The sequence below is a fragment of the Mustela nivalis genome, assembly GCF_964662115.1.
Source record: "Mustela nivalis genome assembly, chromosome: X".
NCBI lineage: Eukaryota > Metazoa > Chordata > Mammalia > Carnivora > Mustelidae > Mustela > Mustela nivalis.
Window position 1 is genome coordinate 52,696,700 of NC_139040.1, and position 25,517 is coordinate 52,722,216.

Below are 25,517 nucleotides of genomic sequence, written 5' to 3' on the forward strand. Positions count from 1 at the left end.
ACACATTGATCTAATTTACTATGAAGGGTAAAAGCCTACATATTTTTGTATTTGAGAAAATAACTCAATTTCATCCCTTTTAAACAGTCAGCTATTAATAGACCAGTTGAATGAATAAAATAATCTTAGTCTCATAAATTTATGATTAGGGTAATAGAGGACTTTTCCCTCTTATATGCTAACATTTGCTCATACAAAGTATGCTTAAATTGTATTGAATGAGATAAATAATATCAAGTCTTTTCAAATACATTGGTAATGGACAGTGGATATATAAAATATGGTATGAAAATTATAAAATATAACCTTCTATAAATATAAAAGGTGCTATGGTGTTTCAGTGAAGCTTGGAGTAAGCACCCAGCTACATTATGAATACATGAAATAAATATAAAATTAGAGCAATATTTAAAATAGAAGTTTAATTGCAATGATTGTGGCTCATTGGTGTACTGATGAAAGTTCAAAAATCTAAATAATAGTAATTTCTTACATGAGTATAGTACTTTAGAAACTATCAAACAAATTCCTGTATTATTTAACCTAACTTTGCCTCAGTTACCACTTTTTCAAAAATAAAGAAAATAAAACATACATAGAAGTATTGTAAGTATTAAAATAAAACCATTTTCAGATTATAAGGGAGAGTATCTAGAACATAGTACACACTTAAATATTAACCATTGTGTTTTTGTTCATTATTACATTATGTTTCAGAAGCATGACTTCTCTATGAAGAGTAAATATAAATATGATCACTATAATTTTTTACATACTTTTTTTTTAAAAGATTTTATTTATTTATTTGACAGAGAGAAATCACAAGTAGACGGAGAGGCAGGCAGAGAGAGAGAGAGAGGGAAGCAGGCTCCCTGCTAAGCAGAGAGCCCGATGCAGGACTCGATCCCAGGACCCTGAGATCATGACCTGAGCCGAAGGCAGCGGCTTAACCCACTGAGCCACCCAGGCGCCCGATCACTATAATTTTTTAAATGTGAGAAAAAAAATATGGACTCTGAGTTTAAGTAACTTGGCCAAATGTGGCCATCTAGTCAGATGTAGAACTGTAATTAAAATCAAAATTATTTGGTTCACATTCAAATGCTCTTTCCATTATACCACATAATGTTATGATCAAAACATCTGGAATTGTGAAGAAAGAATCTATGAGAGAGTGAGAGGTTTCTGAGCTTACAGCATCCTGAGCTTACGGCATCCCAAGGACACATCAAGAAAAAGAGAAGGGGACAGAAAACTTATTTCAAGAAATAATAACAAAAAACCTCTCTAAACTGGAGAAGAAAACAGACACCCAGGTCCAGGAAGCAAAAAGATACCTTAGTAATATAAGCCCAGGGAAGTCCATACCAAGACAATAATATCCAAATGGCTAAAAGTAATGATAAAGAGAATTTTAAAAGCAGCAAGAGAAAAAAAAAAAAGTTTACTTAAAAGGAAAACCCCATAAGTCTATCATCTAATTTTTCAGCAAAAACCTCAGGCCAGAACGAAATGGCATAATACATTCAAAGTGCTATAAGAAAAAAAAATGCAACCAAGAATGATCTACTCAGAAAAGTTATCACTCAGAATAGAAGAGAGAATTAAAAAAAGTTTCCCAAGCAAGAGTTTGTTTTCACCTTTAGATAGACCTTAGAAGAAATTTTAGAGAGAAATCTTTAAGTGTAAAGAAAAGGCAAAACTAGAAATAAATTATAAATGGGGAAAAAAATCACAGGTAAAAACAAACAGAGAGAAAAGGTAGTAGATTAATCATTTATAAGACAGTATAGGGGTTAAAACACAAAAGTAGATAAAATCAATTATATCTACCAAAATTAGGTAAGGGATACATAAAATTAAAAAAAAAAATGTAAAATAGGGGGGGACAAGATTGCAGGGAAGTAGGAGGAGGCGCCTTTGCAACCTGTATCCTAAAGTGAGCTGATTACCTACCAAAGAACTCTGATCACCCATGAAATCAGCCTGAGATCAGAATTATACACATCTGGATCTCTACAGGGGCAGAAGACACCAATGGGCAGATAAAGCAGAGTGGAAATGTTGAACTGATATCGGAAGATAAACATAAGGGGGAGGGAGCGACCAGAGATGACCAATTAGAAATTAATACCCCAATACAAGAGTGCCCTGCGTCTTGGGGACCAGCAGTAACTTGGAGTATGGCTGAAAGCACTCCAAAAGAGCAAAGGATCACAGGGGAAATTGTAGGAATCGGGGCTTCTAGGGACAGGGGCTTAAGTCCCCCGGCCTAGGACAGCCTCCCCTGGCGCTGAGCCAGAGAGAGTGCGGTGGAGAAACCAGGTCTTGGTCCCAGAGTCGCCAGCACGCCCGAGATTGCATGGGTTCTGGCTCCTGTGAGGGGATGGGAGCCACACCAGATGGCAGAACACGCGAGCGCTGCTACAGAGCCTGAGATACATGCGCCCCTCATCCTCCCCTGAGAGAGGTACAAAATCCCCCCCGGCGCTCTTTGATACGCGCCATTGTTTCAGAGCCTAAGATGTGCACATGACCCACAGCCTCCTGTGAAAGAGGTGCATAAAAGCCAGGCGCTTTTAGACCCAGAAAGACCAAGCACTCCTAGCCTGAGCCAGTGGGAAAATCTCCTGATGGTTGCTTGGAACCTCTCTGGTGGTCTGGAACTCCCAGCCGCCACTGCCCTGGTTTTGGGTACAAGCAGAACATCCTGCATCACCAGGGACTGTGACTCCGCCCAGGGGGAAATTTTTTTTTTTTATAAACATTTATTTTTATCCCCAGGGGTACAGGTCTGTGAATCACCAGGTTTACACATTTCACAGCACTCACCAAAGCACATACCCTCCCCAATGTCCATAATCCCACCCCCTTCTCCCAAACCCCCTCCCCCCAGCAACCCTCAGTTTGTTTTGTGAGATTAAGAGTCACTTATGGTTTATCTCCCTCCCAATCCCATCTTGTTTCATTTATTCTTCTCCTACCCACTTAAGCCCCCATGTTGCATCACCACTTCCTCATATCAGGGAGATCATATGATAGTTGTCTTTCTCTGCTTGACTTATTTCACTAAGCATGATACGCTCTAGTTCCATCCATGTTGTCGCAAATGGCAAGATTTCATTTCTTTTGATGGCTGCATAGTATTCCATTGTGTATATATACCACTTCTTCTTGATCCATTCATCTGTTGATGGACATCTAGATTCTTTCCATAGTTTGGCTATTGTGGACATTGCTGCTATAAACATTCGGGTGCACGTGCCCCTTTGGATCACTACGTTTGTAACTTTAGGGTAAATACCCAGTAGTGCAATTGCTGGGTCATAGGGCAATTCTATTTTCAACATTTTGAGGAACCTCCATGCTGTTTTCCAGAGTGGCTGCACCAGCTTGCATTCCCACCAACAGTGTAGGAGGGTTCCGCCCAGGGGGAAATTTAATGGGCTCTGCAACACACACAGAACAGACTGAGACTTCTCTTTGAGAGGGAGATCAGGGTGCAGTTTGCTTTCCTCTAAACCTACAAAAACCATCAAAAGCGGTCAAGGCGAGAGGGAGAAAAAAAAAAAAAAAGGTGAACAAACATAAAAACCTCCAGAGAAAAAAGCCTGAAAAAACCCATGTCCTCAGATTCCACCCCCTTGAGGGGGACTGGAGGACTTAACTCAGGGAACATCATTGACTGAAAACCCACGTGGAAGGCCCCTCCCCCAGAAATCCAACTGGGAAAGAAAAAAAAAAAAAAGACTACAAGAGAACCACCACCACTACTTCATAGGAAAACTTTTATTTTTAATTTGTTCCCACTATTCTGGTTCTTTTTTTATATATAGATAATTTTTTAAGCTATTTACCATCACAGTGAGCTGTCCAGGACATCAAATTCCATAATAAACTTCTAACCTGAACTTTTTGATACATACAACTGTGTTTCTCTTTTGCATTTCTATTTTTGAATTTTTTTATATTTTAGTTTAGTTTAGTCTAGTTTATTTCTAATTATTTTTATTTTCTAATATTCATACAGAGCTAAACTTCAAAGTAATCCCCTTTCCCCAATCAATACTACCCCTATAGGTAAACCAATTTTTAATCCCCCTTTATCCTAGGAAAATTGAGTTCTTTAACAAAGATATCAAGATACATCCAGGAAGGATCAAAACAACCCTCCTCGCCCACACTGAGAATTTATAACCACTCTCCCATCTGTTTCTTCCACCAGTGTTTCTGTGTTTTTGTGTTTGTCCTGACAGTATAAAAATCTTACACTTGGGGTTCTTTTTGATGGGGTGGACAAGTTTCTCATAAAAATTTTCCCAATCTCATGAATGGAACCAGCGTTCATGTACTAGAGGCCGAATGGTCTCCACCCAAGATTATAGATTCCAGAAAAAATCACGACACCTGATAGTCAAATTGAGGAATCATAATTGTAGGTATAATCTCTTGAAAGCCGCTAGGGCAAAGAGGCTCCTTACTTACAGAGGAAAGCCCATCAGAATAACGTCAGACCTGTCCACAGAGACCTGGCAAGCCAGAAAGGGCTGGCAAGATATATTCAGGGCACTAAATGCGAAGAACATGCAGCCAAGAGTACGTTATCCAGCAAGACTGACATTCAAAATAGATGGAGAGATAAAGAGTTTCCAAGACAGGCAAGGCTTAAAAGACTACGCAACCACCAAGCCAACACTGCTGGAAATATTAAGGGGGGGGGGTTCTATAAAAGAGGAAATATCCTAAGAATAGCATTGAACAGAAATACAGAGACAATCTACAGAAAGAAAGACTTCAAAGGTAACACGATGTCAATAAAAACGTATCTATCAATAATCACTCTCAATGTGAATGGCCTCAATGTGCCCATAAAATGGCACAGGGTTTGCAGATTGGATAAAATGACAGGACCCATCCATATGTTGTCTACAAGAGATCCATTTTGAACTTAAAGATACACCCAGACTGTAAGTGAAGGGATGGAGAAGCATCTTTCATGCCAATGGGCCTCAAGAAAAGGTTGGGGTAGCGATTCTCATATCAGATAAATTAGATTTTAAACTAAAGACTATAGTCAGTGATACAGAAGGACACTAACTACATAAACCTTAAAGGGACTATCCACCAAGATGATCTTACAATTGGAAATATCTATGCCCCCAAAATGGGAGCAGCCAATTACATAAGAAAACTGTTAATCAAGATAAAGAGTCATATTGATATGAATATATTAATAGTAGGAGATCTTAACATGCCTCTCTCAGAAATAGATCATTGAAGCAGAAAATCAATAAAGAAACAAGAGCATTGAATGACACATTGGACCAGAAGGACCTCATAAATATATAAAGAACATTTCACCCTAAAACAACAGAATACTGATTCTTCTCAAGTGCACGTGGAACCTTCTGAAGAATAGACCACATACTGGGTCACAAATCAGGACTCAACCAATACCAAAAGACTGAGATTATTCCCTGCATATTCTCAGATCACAATGCTTTGAAGTTGGAGCTCAATCACAAGGAAAATTTCAGAAGGAACTCAAACACCTGGAAGCTAAAGACCACCATGATTAAGAATGCTTGGATCAACCAGGAGATCAAAGAAGAACTGAAACAATTCATGGAAACCAATGAGAATGAGGACACTTTGGTCCCAAACCTATGGGATACAGCAAAGGCGGTCCTAAGGGGGAAATACATAGCCATCCAAGCCTCCCTCAAAAATATTGAAAAATCCAGAAAACAGCAGCTGTCTCTACACCTTAAAGAAATGGAGAATCAACAACAAATCAAACCAACTCCACACATAAGAAGGGAAATCATCAAGATTAGAGCTGAGATCAATGAGGTAGAAACCAGAGATAGAGTAGAATGTATCAATGAAACTAGAAGCTGTTTTTTTTTTTTTGAAAGAATCAATAAGATCAACAAACCATTGGCCACACTAATTCAAAAGAAAAGAGAGAATGCCCAAAATCATAAAATTATGAATGAAAAGGGAGAGATCACAACGGACACCAAGGAAGTAGAAACAATCGTCAGAAGTTATTATCAACAGTTATATGCCAATAAGCTTAGCAGCCTATATGAAATGGATGCAATCCTGGAAAACTATAAACTCCCAAAATTGAACCAGGAAGAAATTGACAACCTGAATAGACCTATGTCTAGTAACGAGATTGAAGCAGTTATCAAAAACCTCCCAAAAAACAAGAGCCCAGGACCTGATGGATTCCCTGGAGAATTCAACCAAACTTTCAAAGAATAAATAACACCTATTCTCCTGAAGCTGTTTCAAAAAATTGAAGCAGAAGGAAAACTTCCAGACTCTTTATATGAGGCCAGCATTACCATGATCCCCCAACCAGGCAAAGACCCAACCAGAAAGGATTTCAGACCCATATCACTGTTGAGTATGGATGCTAAGATTTTCAACAAGATCCCAGCAAACAGGTTTGAACAGCACATTAAAAAGATTATCCACCATGACCAGGTGGGATTTATCCCTGTACTACAAGGATGGTTCAACATTCACAAATCAATCAATGTGATAGAACAAATAAATATGAGAAAAGAGAAGAACCACATGGTCCTCTCAATTGATGCAGAAAAAGCAGTTGACAAAATCCAGCATTTGTTCTTGATTAAAACACTTCAAAGTATAGGGATAGAGGGAACATTCCTGAACTTCATCAAATCTATCTATGAAAGACCCACAGCAAATATCATCCTAATGGGAAAAAGCTTGTAGCATTTCCTTTGAGATCAGGAACACGACAAGGATGCCCACTCTCTCCACTCCTGTTCAACATAGTATTAGATGTCCTAGCAACAGCAATCAGACAACAAAGAGAAATAAAAGGTATCCAAATTGGCAATGAAGAAGTCAAACTCTATCTCTTCACAGATGACATGATTCTTTATATGGAAAGCCCAAAAGATTCCACTCCCAAACTACTAGAACTCATACAGCAATTCAGCAACGTGGCAGGATACAAAGTCAATGTGCAGAAATCAGTGGCTTTCTTATACACTAACAATGAAAATACAAAAAGGGAAATTAGAGAATCGATTCCATTTACTATAGCACCAAGAACCATAAGATGCCTGGGAATAAACCTAACTAAAGAGGTAAAGTATCTGTACTCGAGGAACTACAGAACACTCATGAAAGAAATTGAAGAAGACACAAAAAGATGGAAGACCATTCCATGCTCTTGGATTGGAAGAATAAACATTGTTAAAATGTCTTTACTGCCTAGAGCAATGTATACTTTTAATGCCATTCCAATAAAAATTCCACTGGTATTCTTCAAAGAGCTGGAGCAAATAATCAAAAACTTTGAATGGAATTAGAAGAGACCCCGAATCGCTAAAGAAATGTTGAAAAACAAAAATAAAACTGGGCATAACACTTTACCTGATTTCAAGCTTTACTAAAAAGCTGTTATCACCAAGACAGCATGGTACTGGCATAAAAACAGACACATAGACCAGTGGAACAGAGTAGAGAGCCCAGATATGGACCCTCAACTGTACGGTCAAATAATCTTTGACAAAGCAGAAAAAAATATCCAGTGGAAAAGACAGTCTCTTCAATAAATGGTGCTGGGGAAACTGGGCAGCTATATGTAGAAGAATGAAACTCGACCATTCTCTTACACCGTACACAAAGATAAACTCAAAATGGATAAAAGACCTCAACGTGAGACCAGAAACCATCAGAATCCTAGAGGAGAACATAGGAAGTAATCTCTTTGATAACAGCCACAGCAACTTCTTTCAAGATATGTCTCCAAAGGCAAAGGAAACAAAAGCCAAAATAAACTTCTGGGACTTCATCAAAATCAAAAGCTTCTGCACAACAAAGGAAAGAGTCAAGAAAACAAAGAGGCAAGCCATGGAATGGGAAGAGATATTTGCAAATGACAGTACAAACAAAAGGTTGATATCCAGGATCTATAAAGAACTCTTCAAACTCAACACACACGAAACAGATAGTCATATCAAAAAATGAGCAGAAGGTATGAACAGACACTTCTCCAATCAAGACATAGGACTGGCTATCAGACACATGAAAATATGTTCATCATCAGTAGCCCTCAGGGAGATTAAAATTGAAACCACATTGAGATATCACCTTACACCAGTTAGAATGGCCAAAATTAACAAGACAGGAAACAACATGTGATGGAGGGGATGTGGCAAAAGGGGAACCCTCTTACACTGTTGGAGGTAATGCAAGTTGGTGCAGCCTCTTTGGAGAAGTGTGGAAATTCCTCAAGAAACTAAATATAGAACTTCCCTATGACCCTGCAATTGCAATCCTGGGTATTTACCCCAAAGATACAGATGTAGTGAAAAGAAAGGCCATCTGTACCCTAATGTTTATAGCAGCAATGGCCACGGTCTCCAAACTGTGGAAAGAACCAAGATGCCCTTCAATGGATGAATGGATAAGGAAGATGTGGTCCATATACACTGTGGAGTATTATACCTCCATCAGAAAGGATGAGTACCCAACTTTTGTAGCAACATGGACGGGACTGGAGGAGATTATGCTGAGTGAAATAAGTCAAGCAGAAAGAGCCAATTATCATATGGTTTAACTTATTTGTGGAGCATAACAAATAGCATGTTGGACATGGGGAGTTAGGAGAAAGGAGTTGGGGGAAATTGAAGGGGAGGTGAACCATGAGAGACTATGAACAATGAAAAACAATTTGAGGGGTTTTAAGTGGTGGAGGGGTGGCAGGTTGGGGATACCAAGTGGTGGGTATTAGAGAGGGCACGGATTGCATGGAGCTCTGGTTGTGGTACAAAAACAATGAATGCCATTATGCTGAAAATAAATTTTCAAATTAACAAAAATATAAAGTAAAATTTTTTAAAAAAAGCTTTTGCACGGTGAAGGAAACCATGAACAAAACAAAAGTTAATCTACTGAATGGGAGAAGATATTTGCTAGTGATATATCCAATAAGGGGTTAATATCCAAAATATATTCAGAACTTATAACTCAACGCCAAAGCAAACATATAATTTGAATAAAAAATAGACAGAGGACCTGGATAGACATTTTTTCAAAGAAGACATACAAATGGCCAACAGGTACATGAAAAGATGCTTAACGTCAGTAATCGTCAGGGAAATGCAAATTAAAACAACCTTGAGATACCACCTCACACCTGTCAGAATGGCTAAAATCAAAAACCAAGAATTAGCAAGTATTAGCAGGGATGTGGAGAAGAAGAAGCTTGGTGCACTGTTGGTGGGAATGTAAATTGGTGCAGCCACTGGGGAAAATAGTACGGCGATTCCTCAAAAAATTAAAAATAGAATTACCATAGTTATCAGTAATTTCACTACTGAGCTTATCCAAGGAAAGTGAAAAAAATCACTACTTCAAAAAGATATAGGCACTCCTATGTCTACTGCAGCATTATTTACAATAACCAAGATATGGAGGCAGCCAAAGTATCCATCAGTAGAGGAATGGATGAAGAAGATGTGGTATATATATACAAGGGAATATTACTCAACCATAAAAACGAATGAGAGCTTGCCATTTGTGGGAGGACAGGGTGGCTCAGTCAGTTAAGTATCTGCCATGGGCTCAGGTCATGATCTCAGGGTCCTGGGATTGAGCTCTGCATCACACTCTCTGCTCATCAGGGAGCCTGCTTCACTTCCTCTCTCTCTCTGCCTGCCTCTCTGCCTACTTGTGATCTTTGTCTGTCAAATAAGTAAATAAATAAAATCTTTCCAAAAAATCTTTAATTAAAAAAATCTTGAGAGACTATGGACTCTGAAAAACAAACTGAGGGTCTTGAAGGGGTGGAGGATGGGAGGTTGGGGGAACAAGGTGGTGGGTATTAGGGAGGGCATGTATTGCATGGAGCACTGGGTGTGATGCAAAAACAATGAATACTGTTATGCTGAAAAGAAATAAAAAAATAAAATAATAAGATAAAAAATGTTAAGACATCACATACATAAAACAGAAGAGAATAAAAAATTAATGTTTTTAGAATGGGTTTGAACTTAATGAACAACTTAATATGGACTGCTATAGTTTAAGATGTTATATATGAACCTGATGATAACCACGTCAAAAACTTATAATAGACCCAAAAACAATAAAGAAAAAGGAATACAAGCATAACATTAAAGAAAGCCATTAAACTACATCAAAGACAGCAAGAGAAGAAAGAAACAACATAACTACAAGAAACAACCAGAAAACATTTGACAAAATGACAATAAGTACATACTCAGCAATAATTAATTTAAATGTGGATAGACTAAAAGCTCCAAACTAAAGACATAGGTGACTGAATGGCTAAAAAAATAATTAATTAATTAAGAAAAAAACAACAAAATTTACCTAAATATTGCAGGAGACTTACTTCAGCCCTAATCTGTACTTACTGAAAGAAAAAGGATAGAAAATGATGTACCATGCAGATGGAAGGGAAAAAATAAAAAGCTGGGTAGCAATGCATATATCAGACAAAATAGATGTTAAAACAAAAAGTATAGCAAGAGACAAAGAAAGATACTATTAGATATAAGATACTATATAATAGTAAAGGAATCAAGTATAAATATTTATGCACTAAAAATCGGAGCACCTGAACACATAAAACAAATATTAATAAACATGAAAAAGGAATTTGAAAGTAATACAATAATAGTAGAAACTATAACACCCTACTTACATCAAAGGATAGGTCATCCAGACAGAAAGTCAACAAGAAAACATGGCTTTGAATGACACATTAGACCAGATCAACCTAACAGATATATATAGAATATTCCATGTAAAACTAGCAGAATACACCTTCTATTGAACTGAACATGAACATCATTCAGGAGAGGTTACATGTTAGGTTACAAACAAGTTTTGACATCCAAGATTAAAATTATATCAAGCATTTATTTCTTCGACCACAACAGTATGAAACTCGAAATCAATTACAAAAAAATATCAGAAAAAAAGCATATATGTAAAGGCTAAACAATATGCTACTAAACAACCACATGATCAATGAAAAAAATCAAAGAGGAAATTTTAAAAAATATGTAAATAAGTAAAAAAGGAAATGTAACAGTACAAAATCTTTGGGGTGCAGCAAATACAGTTCTTAGAAGGAACTTTGTAGCAATACATGCCTAACCCAAGTAACAAGAAAAATATCAAATAAACAACTTTACACCTAAAAGCGTCAGAAAAAGAGCAAATCTGAAAGCTTCTAGAAGTGAGAAAATTATAAAGATTAGAGTGATAATAAATAAAATACAGATGGCAACAACAGCAAAAAACAAAAACAAAACAAAATAAAACAAAAACAAAAACAAAAAAAATCCAAGAAAAACACAGTAGTAAAGGTCAATGAAAACAAGATCTGAGTCTTTGAAAAAACGAATTGATAAATCTTTAGTCTGACTAATCAGGAAAAAGAGGGAAGGCTCAAATACTTTAATCAGAAATCAAGGAGGAGAAATAACAAGTGACACCACAGAAATATGAGGGATTATAAGAGAATATTATGAAAAATTATATGCCAATAAACTGGATAATTTCCTAGAAACACAATCTTCTAAAACTGAATCAGGAAGAAATATAAAATTTTGACAGACTGACTTTGAGTAATGAAATTGAATGAATAATCAAAAAACTGCTAACAAACAAAATAGTCCAGGATGAGATAGCTTCACAGGTATATTCCATCAAACATTTAATGAAGAGTTCATACCTTTTCTCTCAAACTCTTCCAAAAAGTAGAAGAAGAAGGAAAACATCCAAATTCATTCTCTGAGGCCATTTCCCTGATGCCAAAATTCGACAAAACAGGAGAAAATATACAGTGGAAAAAAGACAGTCTCTTCCATAAATGGTGCTGGGAAAACTGGACAGCTATAAGTAGAAGAATGAAACTCGACCATCCTCATACACCATACACAAAGATAAACTCAAAATGGATAAAAGACCTCAACGTGAGACAGGAATCCATCAGAATCCTAGAGGAGAACATAGGAAGTAATCTCTTCGATATCAGCCACAGCAACTTCTTTCAAGATATGTCTCCGAAGGCAAAAAAAAAAAAAAAAAAAGAGAGAGAGAGAGAGAGAGAGAAAATAAACTTTTGGGACTTCATCAAAATCAAAAGCTTCTGCACAACAAAGGAAAGAGTCAAGAAAACAAAGAGGCAAGCCATGGAATGGGAGGAGATATTTGCAAATGACAGTACAGACAAAAGGTTGATATCCAGGATCTATAATGAACTCCTCAAACTCAACACACACGAAACAGATAATCATATCAAAAAATGGGCAGAAGGTATGAACAGACACTTCTCCAATCAAGACATACGAATGGCTATCAGACACATGAAAAATGTTCATCATCACTAGCCATCAGGGAGATTCAAATTAAAACCACATTGAGATATCACCTTACACCAGTTAGAATGGCCAAAATTAACAAAACAGGAAACAACATGTGTTGGAGAGGATGTGGAGAAAGGGGAACCCTCTTACACTGTTGGTGGGAATGCAAGTTGGTGCAGCCTCTTTGGAGAACAGTGTGGAGATTCCTCAAGAAATTAAAAACAGAACTTCCCTATGACCCTGCCATTGCACTCCTGGGTATTTACCCCAAAGATACAGATGTCGTGAAAAGAAGGGCCATCTGTACCCCAATGTTTATAGCAGCAATGGCCACGGTCTCCAAACTATAGAAAGAATCAAGATGCCCTTCAACAGAAGAATGGATAAGAAAGATGTGGTCCATATACACTATGCAGTATTATACCTCCATCAGAAAGGATGTATACCCAACTTTTGTAGCAACATGGACAGGACTGGAAGAGATTATGCTGAGTGAAATAAGTCAAGCAGAGAGAGTCAATTATCATATGGTTTCACTTATTTGTGGAGCATAACAAATATCATGGAGGACAAGGGGTGTTAGAGAGGAGAAGGGAGTTGGGGTAAATTGGAAGGGGAGGTGAATCATGAGAGACTATGGACACTGAAAAACAATCTGAGGGGTTTGAAGTGGCAGGGGGGTGGGAGGTTGGGGTACCAGGTGGTGGGTATTATTGAGGGCACGGATTGCATGGAGCACTGGGTGTGGTGAAAAAATAATGAATACTGTTTTTCTGAAAATAAATAAATTACTTTTAAAAAAGATATGATATTAAAAGAGAACTACAGGCCAATATCTTGGATGAACATAGATGCCAAAAACCATTACAAAAATATTAGGAAACCAAATTTAACAATACATTACAAGGATTACTTACCATGATCAAGTGTAAATGATTTCAGAGATGAAAAGTATTTCAATTTTGACACATCAGTTAATAGGATACATAACATAAATGAAAGGAAGGATAAAAACCATAAGATCATTTCAATAGATGTAGGAAACATATTAACAAAATACATTTGTGCAACAAAGTAGATTCAGAGAGAACACATATCAATATTAAAGAGGTCATATCTTAAGAACTCACAGTGAACATCATAATCAATGGTGAAATAATGAAAGCTTTTCTTCTAAGATCAGAAACAAGATCAGGAACAAGGTAAGGATGTCCACTCTCAGCACTATATTCAACATAGTACGGAAGTCATAGCTATGGTGATCAGACAAGAAAAAGAAATTAAAAAGTATCCAAATTGGCAAAGAAAAAGTAAAACTGTGCTGTTTGCAGATGACATGATGCATGATATAGGGTTTCATATATATATAACACCAGATTCCACCGAAAAACTATTAGAACTGATAAATGAGTTCAGTAAAGTTACAGAATACAAAATTAATATACAGAAATATTTTGCATTTCCATACACTAATAATGAAGAAGCATAATGAGAAATTAAGAAAATAATCACATTTGGAATTGCACCAAAAAATAGCTAGGGATAAATTCAATCAAGGAAGTTAAAGAATTGTACTCTGAAAACTATAAGATATTGATGAAAGAAATTGACGACAACACAAATGAATGGAAATCCATACCATGCTCTTAGGTTAGAAAAATTAATATTGTCAAAATGTCCAAACTAGCCAGAGCAATTTAGAGATTTGTTGTAATCAATATGATAGTACCAATAACATTTTTCAAAACACTAGTACAAATAATCTTAAAATTTGTATAAAACCACAAAAGCAAGCTTGAAAAAAGAAGAACAAGGCTGGCGTTACCAGTTCCAGATTTCAAGATGCACTAAAAGGCTATAGTAATCAAATAGTAGGGCACTAGTACAAAAATAGACAAATAGATCATTAAAACAGGATAGAAATCCCAGAAATAAACCCACATATATATAGTCATTCAACCTATGACAAAGCAAGGAAGAAGATTTAATGGGGGAAAAGATAGTCTTTTCAATTAATGGTTTGGGAAAATGGGACAACTATATGCAAAAGAATGAAAATGGAGCACCTTATTACACCATACACAGAAATAAATTCAAACTGGGTTAAAGGCTTAAATATGAGACCTGATATCATAAAACTCCTAAAAGAAAATGCATGCAATAATTTCTTGAAAATATACCTCAGCAACATTTTATGGACATATTTCCTCCAGTTAAGAAAACAAAAGCAAAAATTAGGCCTTGGGACAACACCCAAACAAAAAGGTCTTGGAAAGCAAAGGAAACTATCAACAAAATGAAAAGTCAGTCTACTGAATGGGAGAAGATACTTGTGAATGATATATCTAATAAGGGGTTAACATCCAAAACATATAAAGAATCTATAAAACTTAACACCAAAACTAAACAACCAGATTACAAAACAAACAGGGGACCTGAATAGATATATTTTCATAAAAGACATACAGATTACTAGCAGACACATGAAAAGATGATCCACGTCACTAATAATTAGGAAAATTCTAATGAAAACTAAAATGAGATATCACCTCATGCCAGTCAGAATGGCTAGCATGAAAAATACAAGAAATGATAAGTGTTGATAAGGATGCAGAGAAAAGCCAAACCTTGTGCACTCTTGGTGGGAATATATATATTGGCACACAATGAGATATCACGTCACACTTGTCAGGACAAACAAAATAAAAAACAAAAGAAACAACAATGTTGGTGAGAACATGAAGAAAAAGAAACCCTTGTGCACTGTTGATGGGAATGTATGCTGGTGCAGCCACTGTGGCAAAAACTATGTAGTTATTCAAAAATTTAAAAATAGAAATATCTATGACCCAGTAATTACACTACTGGGTATTTAACCAAAAAAAGTAAATACACTGATTTGAAAAAATACTGCTTGTATTCTGTTTATTTTAGCATCATTGATAATAGCTATGATATGTCAACAACCTAAGTGTCCATCAATAGATGAATATATAAAGACGTACTATATGTATAAAAACAAATATTACTTAGCCATAAAAAAGTGAGATACTGCAATTTGCAGCAACATAAATGGACCTAGAAAGTATTACAAGGGAACTGGGATGGGACAAGAGACATGGGATGGGAAATACCATGTGATTTCACTTGTATGTGAAATCTAAAAAAAAACAAATGAACAAAAAAAAATCACAAGAACTTACTCTAAAGTACAGAAGACAAACTGATAGTTGCCAGAGGGGAAGTGAGTGGGGGGGTGGGAATCATAAATAAATGGGATTAAGAGATACAAGCTTTTAATTCTAAAATTAATATGTCACAAGATGAAAAGTACAACATAGAGAATATAGTCATTAATATTAAATGGGAACATATGGTGATTATACTTATGGTAAGTGCTGAGTCTTATATAGAATTATTGAATCACTATGTTGTGTGCCTCAAAATAATGTAGCACTCTATCTCAATTATACTTTCATAATAATAATGATAATAATAATAACACCTTTACTTTGTTTCACAACCACAAACACATTCCCACAACTATTAGATAGCTGTAACTACTGAACAGTATTTATCAGGGGATTCCTAAAAACTAATAAGAAGGGAAAAAACAAAATGAAACACATGCAATGCATCCAGTTTCACTTAAATTAATCTATTAACGTCGCATACTCAAGCTCACACAAGAACTGCTTGAGCACAATATAAAAAGGTCAAAACATTAAAAACACAGAAAAAACAAATGAACAAAGAAATATGCTGCTAGTATAGATATGTCAAGATTAAAGATTAATGGTGAGGTTCTTTATATAACAATTTAGATTTTTATGACTGATTTCAAGATTTATTTTCTGTGTGTGTGTGTTTAAAGATTTTATTTACTTAATTTTGAAATTTTTATTTATTTTTCAAATTCCTTTTCAGTGTTCCAAAATACATTGTTTATGCACCACACCCAGTGCTCCATGCAATACATGCCCTCCACAAACCCACCACCAGGCTCAACCAATCTCCCACCCCCCACCCCTCCAAAATCCTCAGTTAATTCCTCAGAGTCCACAGTCTCTCATGGTTCATCTCCCCCTCCAATTTCCTCCAACTCACTTCTCTCCATTGCACCATGACTTCTGTGTTTTTCTTTATGCTCTACGAATAAGTGAAACCATATGATAATTGACTCTCTCTGCTTGGTTTACTTCACTCAGCATAATCTCTTCCAGTCCCGTCCATGTTGCTACAAAAGTTGGGTATTCATCCTTTCTGATGGAGGCATAATACTCCATGGTATATATGGACCACATCCTCTTTATTCATTCGTCCCCTGAACGGCATCTTGGTTCTTTCCACAGTTTGGCAACTGTGGCCATTGCTGCTATGAACATTGGGCCCTTCTTTTCACTGAATCTGTATCTTTGGGGTAGATACCCAGTAGTGCAATTGCAGGGTCATAGGGAAGCTCTATTTTTAATTTCTTAAGGAATCGCCACACTCTTCTCCAAAGGGACTGCACCATCTAGCATTCCCACCAACAGTGTAAGAAGGTTCCCCTTTCTCCACATCCTCTTCAACACTTGTTGTTTACTGTCTTCTTAATTTTGGCCATTCTAACTGGTATAAGGTGGTATCTCAATGTGGTTTTGATTTGAATCTCTCTTATGGCTAGTGATGATAAACATTTTTTCATGTGTCTGTTAGCCATTTGTATGTCTTCACTGGGGAAGTGTCTTTCATGTCTTCTGCCCATTTTTTTTTTTTTTTTTACATAATTATCTGTTTTGTGTGTGTTGGGTTTGAGAAAATCTTTGCAGATCCTGGATATCAGCCCTTTGTCTGTACTTTCATTTGTGAGTATCTTCTCCCATTCTGTGGGTTAGGTCTTTATTTTGTTGACTGTTTCCTTTGCTGTGCAGAAGCTTTTGATCTTGATGAAGTCCCAAAAGTTCATTTTTGCTTTTGTTTTCTTTGCCTTTGGAGACGTATCTTGAAAGAAGTTGCTGTGGCTAATGTTGAAGAGGTTACTGCCTATGTTCTCCTCTAAGATTCTGATGGATTCCTGTCTCACGTTGAGGTCTTTTATCCATTTTGAGTTTATCTTTGTGTATGGTGTAAGAGAATGGTCGAATTTCTTTCTTGTACACATAGCTGTCCAATTTTTCCAGCACAATTTATTGAAGATACTGTCTTTTCTCCATTGTATATTTTTTCCTGCTTTGTTGAAGATTAGTTGACCATAAAGTTGAGGGTCCATATCTGGGCTCTCTACTCTGTTCCACTGGCCTATGTGTCTGTTTTTAAACCAGTACCATGCTGTCTTGGTGATCACAGCTTTGTAGTAAAGCTTGAAATCAGGCAACGTGATGCCTCCAGTTTTGTATTTCTTTTTCAGCATTTCCTTACAATCGGGGTCTCTTCTGATTCCATACAAATTTTAGGATTGTGTGTTCCAGCTCTTTTAAAAATCCCAGTGTAATTTTGATCAGGATGGCATTGCAAGTATAGATTTCTCTAGGCAGTATAGAAGGAAGGCTTCTTTTCTTTTCTTTTTTTAAGTGAGATTTCCACTTGGTCAAAATATCAAAGGACTGCAAATTACATTTTAAAATAAAAGCATAAGAAGTGAAATAAATCATTATTTTAAGTAACAGTGGAACAATATGTCAGGTCCATCTTTAAATGTGAAGTAGATGATAAAAAAAGATAGGTGTGTATATCCAGAGTGAAAATACTTTTGGAGCATTCAGACTATCCTGGAGCATTTTAAAATTTTATCATCCCAAGAAAACAATGTGCAATTGAACTGATTGTTTAAATTCCATAATTAAAGAAATTTGTTTCTGTTAACCTTAACTCATAGAAATTCACATGTAATCGTACATTATAACTTGGCAAAGAAAATGCATATTATTTATACTTTCACAAAGCATGTAAATAATTATTTTTTTAAGTATGTAAACAACATATGAAATTTATAATCTATTTGAATAAAATTATAGAAAGGTAGAATTATATCTTGAATGCCTCCTCAGACAAAACGTTGACTATGCTTAAACTGTAAGAGAAGAGAAATGAATAATTAAACCTGGAGGTACTTTAAAAATAATTACAGTAAATAAAAAAACCCCATAAGGTCATGTTAATTTTTCTACCCAAATAATAATTACACATAATTTGGAAAAAATATCCAGTTTCAGTTATACAAGATACCAAACTGACTGAATATCTTTTTTAGACATCAGTTCATGTTAAACATACTAAAAATGTGTTTGAAACAGTTGAAATTTTAATGTTTTATGACAACTGAAAAAGCCAAAACTTCTTAGAACAAACACAAATTAACAATTCATTCTAAAATGAAATATACATCATAATTAAGGTTTATCTTGATTTCTACTGTACCTTTCTTGAGTCCAGGGATGAAAGCTAGAAAGAGAGTTTCATAAAGTTAAGTACAATAAATATTGTGTCTTATTCCCAACATGTTATATTAATTTAACTAAACAAATGTAAACTGTAATATATTGTAATATTCTTTCAACTTCATTCTTCAGAGAATGTGACAATGAAGGTAGGTATGGTAGATGATTTATAACCCATAAAATCTCTCTCTTGTAGTATATATTTTTTCTAAAATCAGACCAAGCCTGTGCTATTTGCTAACCTACTGAGTAGTGATTAGTCATTTCCCTATAGGGAATGTATTAAGTCAATATTTTGAAAGATCTCAGTGGATTTTCTAGTTTTATTATCTGTGATAGCAAAGCAGAGTCCTCTATTTAAATTTTCTGATGGAACTTACTACAGGAAATGGAGTATAAAAAAAAAACAAAAACAAACAAACTAACAAAAACATTAGTTTTGACTTAACAGCTTGCTCTGCTTCCAAATCTGAGGTGGAAAAAAATAATGGGATAAAACAAAAATCAACAGACACTAATTTGAGGATGACCCAATGGAATTATTCTTATCTGGGTTAAGACACTTTATAATATACCTTTTATCACAACTAAAATTCATTTCTCATAATTAGAGTATTGGAGTTCAGAGATCATTACCATTATGTCCCAGGAAAATAAATTTAGGCTTGCATTATGGACTTCCTTGAAAACACTAAGATTATGTTTGACCTGGGATAACTAAAAAAGTCTATTTTTTGCACAAAATAATTATATGTTTACAAGCACTTGGATATATGTTGATCTGGACAATTACCAAAATTATTCTTTGTTAAAATTTTAGGATCAACAGTAGAAACAGTTTCCTGATATAGTTAATAATATGAATGTAAGTATAAAAAAAGAATAAAGATAAATATTTTGAACAAGTTTAAAAATAAGTTTTAAATAACATTAGAACATTACTGAGAAAGGAAAGGGTTAAGGTATAGTCTGGGAGAGATAGGAGGTCCCTGACTCCCCCAACTAGGCTCAAACAGGGGGCTATGTAACCAAACTCACAGAAATCCCAAATGCTGAGGCATACAAAACCAGAGATAAGGGTACAAACCAGAATACCTGGCTCTGAATGTTAATAAGGTTGTTTTTTAGTTTTTTGTTTTGACTTCTTTCTTTCTTCCTTTCTTTCTTTCTTTCTTCCTTCCTTCCTTTCTTTCTTTCTTTCTTTCTTTCTTTCTTTCTTTCTTTCTTTCTTTCTTTTTTTTTTTTTTCAGTTATATTGTAATCATGGAAAATGACCAGATCTCAAAGAAAAAGTAAACCTTTAAGGATGTTATCAATAGTCCTTGTTCAAACCAAGATGGCACAAGAATCTCACAAGGACATAAGATTCCCAGTCAGTTCTCAAAAAAAGGACTGCCACTATAAGCACATAGTGGCAAATCATTCGGGACCTTTTTCACTCTAGAGAGCTCTTTTCTTTCCTTTCTGTTCTCCTTTTCACTTAAAATATTTTCACTTCACTTCACCTTTTTGTGTCCATGAGATTCATTCGTTGGCATCATGAGACAAGAATCCTGCAACCCTGTAACATTATGAAACTCAAGACATATAAAATGCTTAGAGAGGAAGAGTAGGCCAGAGACAGAAAAAGTGAGGATGAAAACAGTATATCTATGCAATAATAATGATTAATAAAAGAACATTTCCTATTTTAAGTTTCATTGTTACATATACAACACATTTTTTTTTAATATAAGGTGTTTCATCCATAAGTACTACAACTGAATGGTAGTACTAGGTGAAGTGTAAGGACACACACACACACTTTTCTAACTTATTGTTGAAATTAATAGTCAACTCTGGTAATTATTAAATGTAGAATTTTCAAATAATATGGTATGCAAAAGAAAGGCTGCTTTATGCAGAGTGCTAAAGTATATGTTTTTATTTTAAGACTGCAATTTTAATGTGGGATAAACCTTATTTATCAAAATTTCTTCTAATTTGGTAACTGAAAATAACAGAAAAAAATAAAATTGATCTAGACTCATTTCTAAGGGTAAAGAAGTATGAATAAAAAAAAGCAAAAGAGATGACATGACAATAATGGAAAAGAATCAAATACATTTAAAAAAACATATCCTAGAAGGTGTTTAGCTCTTAAACTGAAAAATGAAAATTGGTTTACAAATCATTGAAGTCAAACATGGATAATTTTTCTTTAAAATTCAGCACAATAAGCAGACTCTGAATAAAATTTTCAGTACTAATTCTTAAGAGACACAAACACATGACATGAAATGGTCAAAAAATGAAACCATTTTCCCTCTCTAAAATAATATAGGTACTAGGAGGGGTTAAGATGGCAGAGTATCAGGAAGACCTTATGCTTGCCTTATCCCTCAGACAAAACTAAATAATTGCCAAGTCATTCTGAACACCCACGAAATCAGAGGACTGAAAGACCAAACTGCATAATTAGAGGGAGAAAAGTGGAAACATCATGAAAGACAGGAGGGGCAGTGATGTGATATGGAGGAGAAAAGATTCCCAGGTGCTGCACAGAGGAGGGAGCCCTGGTCATGGGGGGGAGGGGGGAGATGCTGGGAGATAAAGCAGCATACAGGGAATAGTACACACACACACACACACACACACACGTGTCCCTAAAAGCACTGGCTGGGAAAATAAGAGGGGCTGATTATTGCAAGATTTTATTTATTTTTATTTATTTATTTATTTTAATTTTTAATTTTTTATAAACATATATTTTTATCCCCAGGGGTACAGGTCTGTGAATCGCCAGGTTTACACACTTCACAGCACTCACCATAGCACATACCTTCCCCAATGTCTATAACCCAACCACCTTCTCCCTAGAACCCTCCCCTTGGGAACCCTCAGTTTGTCTTGTGAGATTAAGAGTCTTTTATGGTTTCTCTCTCTCCCAATCACATCTTGTTTCCTTTATTCCTTTCCTAACCCCAACCCCCCGACATTACCTCTCAACTTCCTCATATCAGGGAGATCATATGATAGTTGTCTTTCTCTGATTGACATATTTTGCTAAGCATAGTACCCTTTAGTTCCATCCTCATTGTCGCACATGGCAATATTTCATTTCTTTTGATGGCTGCATAGTATTCCATTGTATATATAAACCACTTCTTCTTTATCCATCTAAGTTCTTTCCATAGTTTGTATATTGTGGACATTGCTGCTATAAACATTCAGGTGCACATGCCCCTTAAGATCACTACATTTGTATCTTTAGGGTAAATACCCAGGAGTACAATTGCTGGGTGGTAGGACAGCTCTGTTTCCAACTTTTTGAGAAACCTCCATGCTGTTTTCCAGAGTGGTTGCACCAGTTTGCATTCCCACCAACAGTGTAGGAAAGCTCCCCTTTCTCTGCATCTTCGCCAGCATCTGTCATTTCCTGACTTGTTAATTTTAGCCATTCTGACTGGTCGGAGGTGATATCTCATTGTGGTTTTGATTTGTATTTTCCTGATGCTGAGAGATGGGGAGCACTTTTTCATGTGTCTGTTGGCCATCTGGATGTCTTCTTTGCAGAAATGTCTATTCATGTCCTCTGCCCATTTCTTGATTGGATTTTTTGTTCTTTGGGTGTTGAGTTTGATAAGTTCTTTATAGATTTTGGATACTAGCCCTTTATCTGATATGTCATTTGTGGATATCTTCTCCCATTCTATCAGTTGTCTTTTGGTTTTGTTAACTGTTTCCTTTGCTGTGCAAAAGCTTTTGATCTTGATGAAGTCCCAATAGTTCATTTTTGCGATGTTCCTAGGAAGAAGTTGCTGTGGCTGATGTCAAAGAGGTTACTGTCTGTGTTCTCCTCAAGGATTTTGATGGATTCCTTTCTCATATTGAGGTCCCTCATCCATTTTGAGGCTACTTTCGTGTGTGGTGTAAGGAAATGGTCCAGGTTCATTTTTCTGCATGTGGCTGTCCAATTTTCCCAACACCATTTGTTGAAAAAACTGTCTTTATTCCATTGGAATTCTTTCCTACTTTGTCAAAGATCTGTTGACCATAGAGTTTTGCGTCTATTTCTCAGCTCTCTATTCTGTTCCATTGATCCATGTGTCTGTTTTTGTGCCAGTACCATACTGTCTTGATAATGACAGCTTTGTAATAAAGCTTGAAGTCTGGAATTGTTGTGCCACCAACTTTGGCTTTCTTTTTCAACATTCCTCTGGCTATTTGAGGTCTTTTTCTGGTTCCATATAAATTTTAGGAGTATTTGTTTCATTTCTTTGGGAAAAAAATGGATGTGATTTTGATTGGTATTGCATTAAGTGTGTAGATTTCTTTAGGTAGCATAGACATTTTCACAATATTTGTTCTCCCAATCAATGAGCATGGAACATTTTCCATTTTTTTTTTTTGTGTCATCCTCAATTTCTTTCATGAGTACTTTAAAGTTTTCTGTGTACAGATTCTTTGCCTCTTTGGTTAGGTTTATTCCTGGGTATTGTATGGTTTGGGGTGCAATTGTAAATAAGACTTCCTCCTTAATTTCTTTTTCTTCTGTCTTGTTGGTGTACAGAAATGCTCCTGATTTCTGTGCATTGATTTTATATCCTGAAACTTTACTGAATATCTGTACAAATTCTAGCAGATTTGGAGTGGAGTCCTTTGGGTTTTCCACATAAAGTATATCATCCACAAAGAGTGAGAGTTTGACTTCTTCTTTGCCAATTTGGGTTCCTTTAATTTCTTTTTTTGTCTGATTGCTGAGACTAGGACTTCTAGTACTATGCTGAATATCAATGGTGATAGTGGACATCCCTGCCATGTTCCTGACCTTAGTGGAAAAGCTCTCAGTTTTTCTCCATTGAGAATGATATTCGCTGTGGGTTTTTCATAGATGGATTTGATGGTATTGAGGTATGTACCCTCTATACCTACACGTTGAAGAGTTTTGATCAAGAAAGGATGCTGTACTTTGTCAAATGTTTTTCAGCATCTATTGAGATTATCATATGGTTCTTTTTCTTTCTTTTATTAATGTATTGTGTTACACTGATTGATTTGTGGATGTTGAACCAAACTTACAGCCCTGGAATAAATCCCACTTGGTTGTGGTGAATAATCTTTTTAATGTACTCTTGGATCCTATTGGCTAGTATTTGGGGGAGAATTTTTGCATCTGTGTTCATCAGGAATATTGGTCTCTAATTCTCTTCTTTGATGGGATCCTTGTCTGTTTTTGGGATCAAGGTAATGCTGGACTCGTAAAATGAGTTTGGAAGTTTTCCTTCTATTTCTAGTTTTTGGAAAAATTTCAGGAGGACTGGAATTAATTCTTCATTAAATGTTTGGTAGAATTCCCCTGGGAAGCCATCTGGCCCTGGGCTATTGTTTGTCGGGAGATTTTTGATAACCGCTTCAATTTCCTTACTGGCTATGGGTCTGTTCAGGTTTTCTGTTTCTTTCTGGTTCAGTTGTGGTAGTTATATGTCTCTAGGAATGCATCCGTTTCTTCCAGATGATCAAATTTGCTCATAACATGTTCTTATAATTGTATTTCCTTGGTGTTGGTCGTGATCTCTCCTCTTTCATTCATGGTTTTATATATTTGGGCCTTTTCTCTTTTCTTTTTGATAAGTCTGGCCAGGGGTTTATCAATCTTATTAATTCTTTCAAAGAACCACCTCCTAGTTTTGTTGATTTGTTCTATTGTTTTTGTTTGTTTGCTTGTTTGTTTGGCTGGTTGGATTCTATTTCATTGATTTCTGCTCTGATCTTTATTATTTAACTTCTCCTGCTGGGTTTAGTCTTTCTTTGCTGTTCTTTCTTCAGCTCCTTTAGGTGTAGGTTTAGGTTGTATATTTGAGACCTTTTTTGTTTCTTGAGAAAGGCTTGCATCGTTATATACTTTCCTCTCAGGGCTGCCTTTGCTGTGTCCCACAGATTTTGAACCATTGTGTTTTCATTATCACTTGTTTCCATAATTTTTTTTTCAATTCTTCTTTATTTTCCTGGATGACCCATTCATTCTTTAGAAGGATGTTCTTTAGCCTCCGTGTATTTGGGTTCTCTCCAAATTTCCTCTTGGGATTGAATTCTAGCTGCAGAGCATTCTGGTCTGAAAAGAGGGAGGGAATGATCCCAATGTCTTGGTACCGGTTGAGACCTGATTTGTGCCCCTGATTTGATCTATTTTGGAGAATGTTCCATGTGCACTAGAGAAGAATGTGTATGCTTTGGGATGGAATGTTCTGAATACATCTGTGATGTCCACCTGGTTCAGTGTGTCATTTAAGGCCTTTATTTCTTTGTTAATCTTTTCTTGGATGATCTGTTTATTTCAGCGAGGAGGTGTTGAAGTTCCCTACTAATATTGTATTATTTTCAATGTGTTTCTTTGATTTTGTTATTACTTGGTTTATAAAGTTGGCTGCACTCACATTAGGGGCATAGATATTTACAATTGTTAGACCTTCTTGTTGAAAAGATCCTTTGAGTATGATATAGTGTCCTTCCTCATCTCTTATTATAGTCTTTGGCTTAAAATCTAATTGATCTGATATAAGTATTGCCACCCCAGCTTTCTGTTGATGTCCATTAGTAGTAGTAGTAAATTAGTGGTAAATTGTTTTCCACCCTGTCACTTTGAATCCGGAGGTCTCTTTGGGTATAAAATGAGTTTTTAATAGACAGCATATTGTTGGGTTTTGTTTTTTTTAATCCA

The 25,517-nt window shown here is 35.8% G+C and overlaps 1 protein-coding gene across 2 annotated transcripts in view; it reads right to left on the bottom strand.

Moving 5' to 3' along the window:
• PCDH11X (protocadherin 11 X-linked) overlaps positions 1-25,517 on the bottom strand; it is a 421,474-nt gene that overhangs the window by 23,608 nt on the left and 372,349 nt on the right. The window contains exons 7-8 of one of the 2 annotated variants that reach the window (XM_082715957.1): positions 18,798-18,821; positions 18,076-18,450 (exon numbers count right to left, since the gene is read on the bottom strand). The exons of the other annotated variant lie outside the window; for it this stretch is intronic. Of the exons in view, the coding sequence (XP_082572083.1) occupies positions 18,446-18,450; positions 18,798-18,821 (29 nt within the window). The 3' untranslated portion in view covers positions 18,076-18,445. Of the gene's footprint in view, positions 1-18,075; positions 18,451-18,797; positions 18,822-25,517 lie in introns of those variants that run through there. 2 annotated transcript variants of the gene reach the window in all.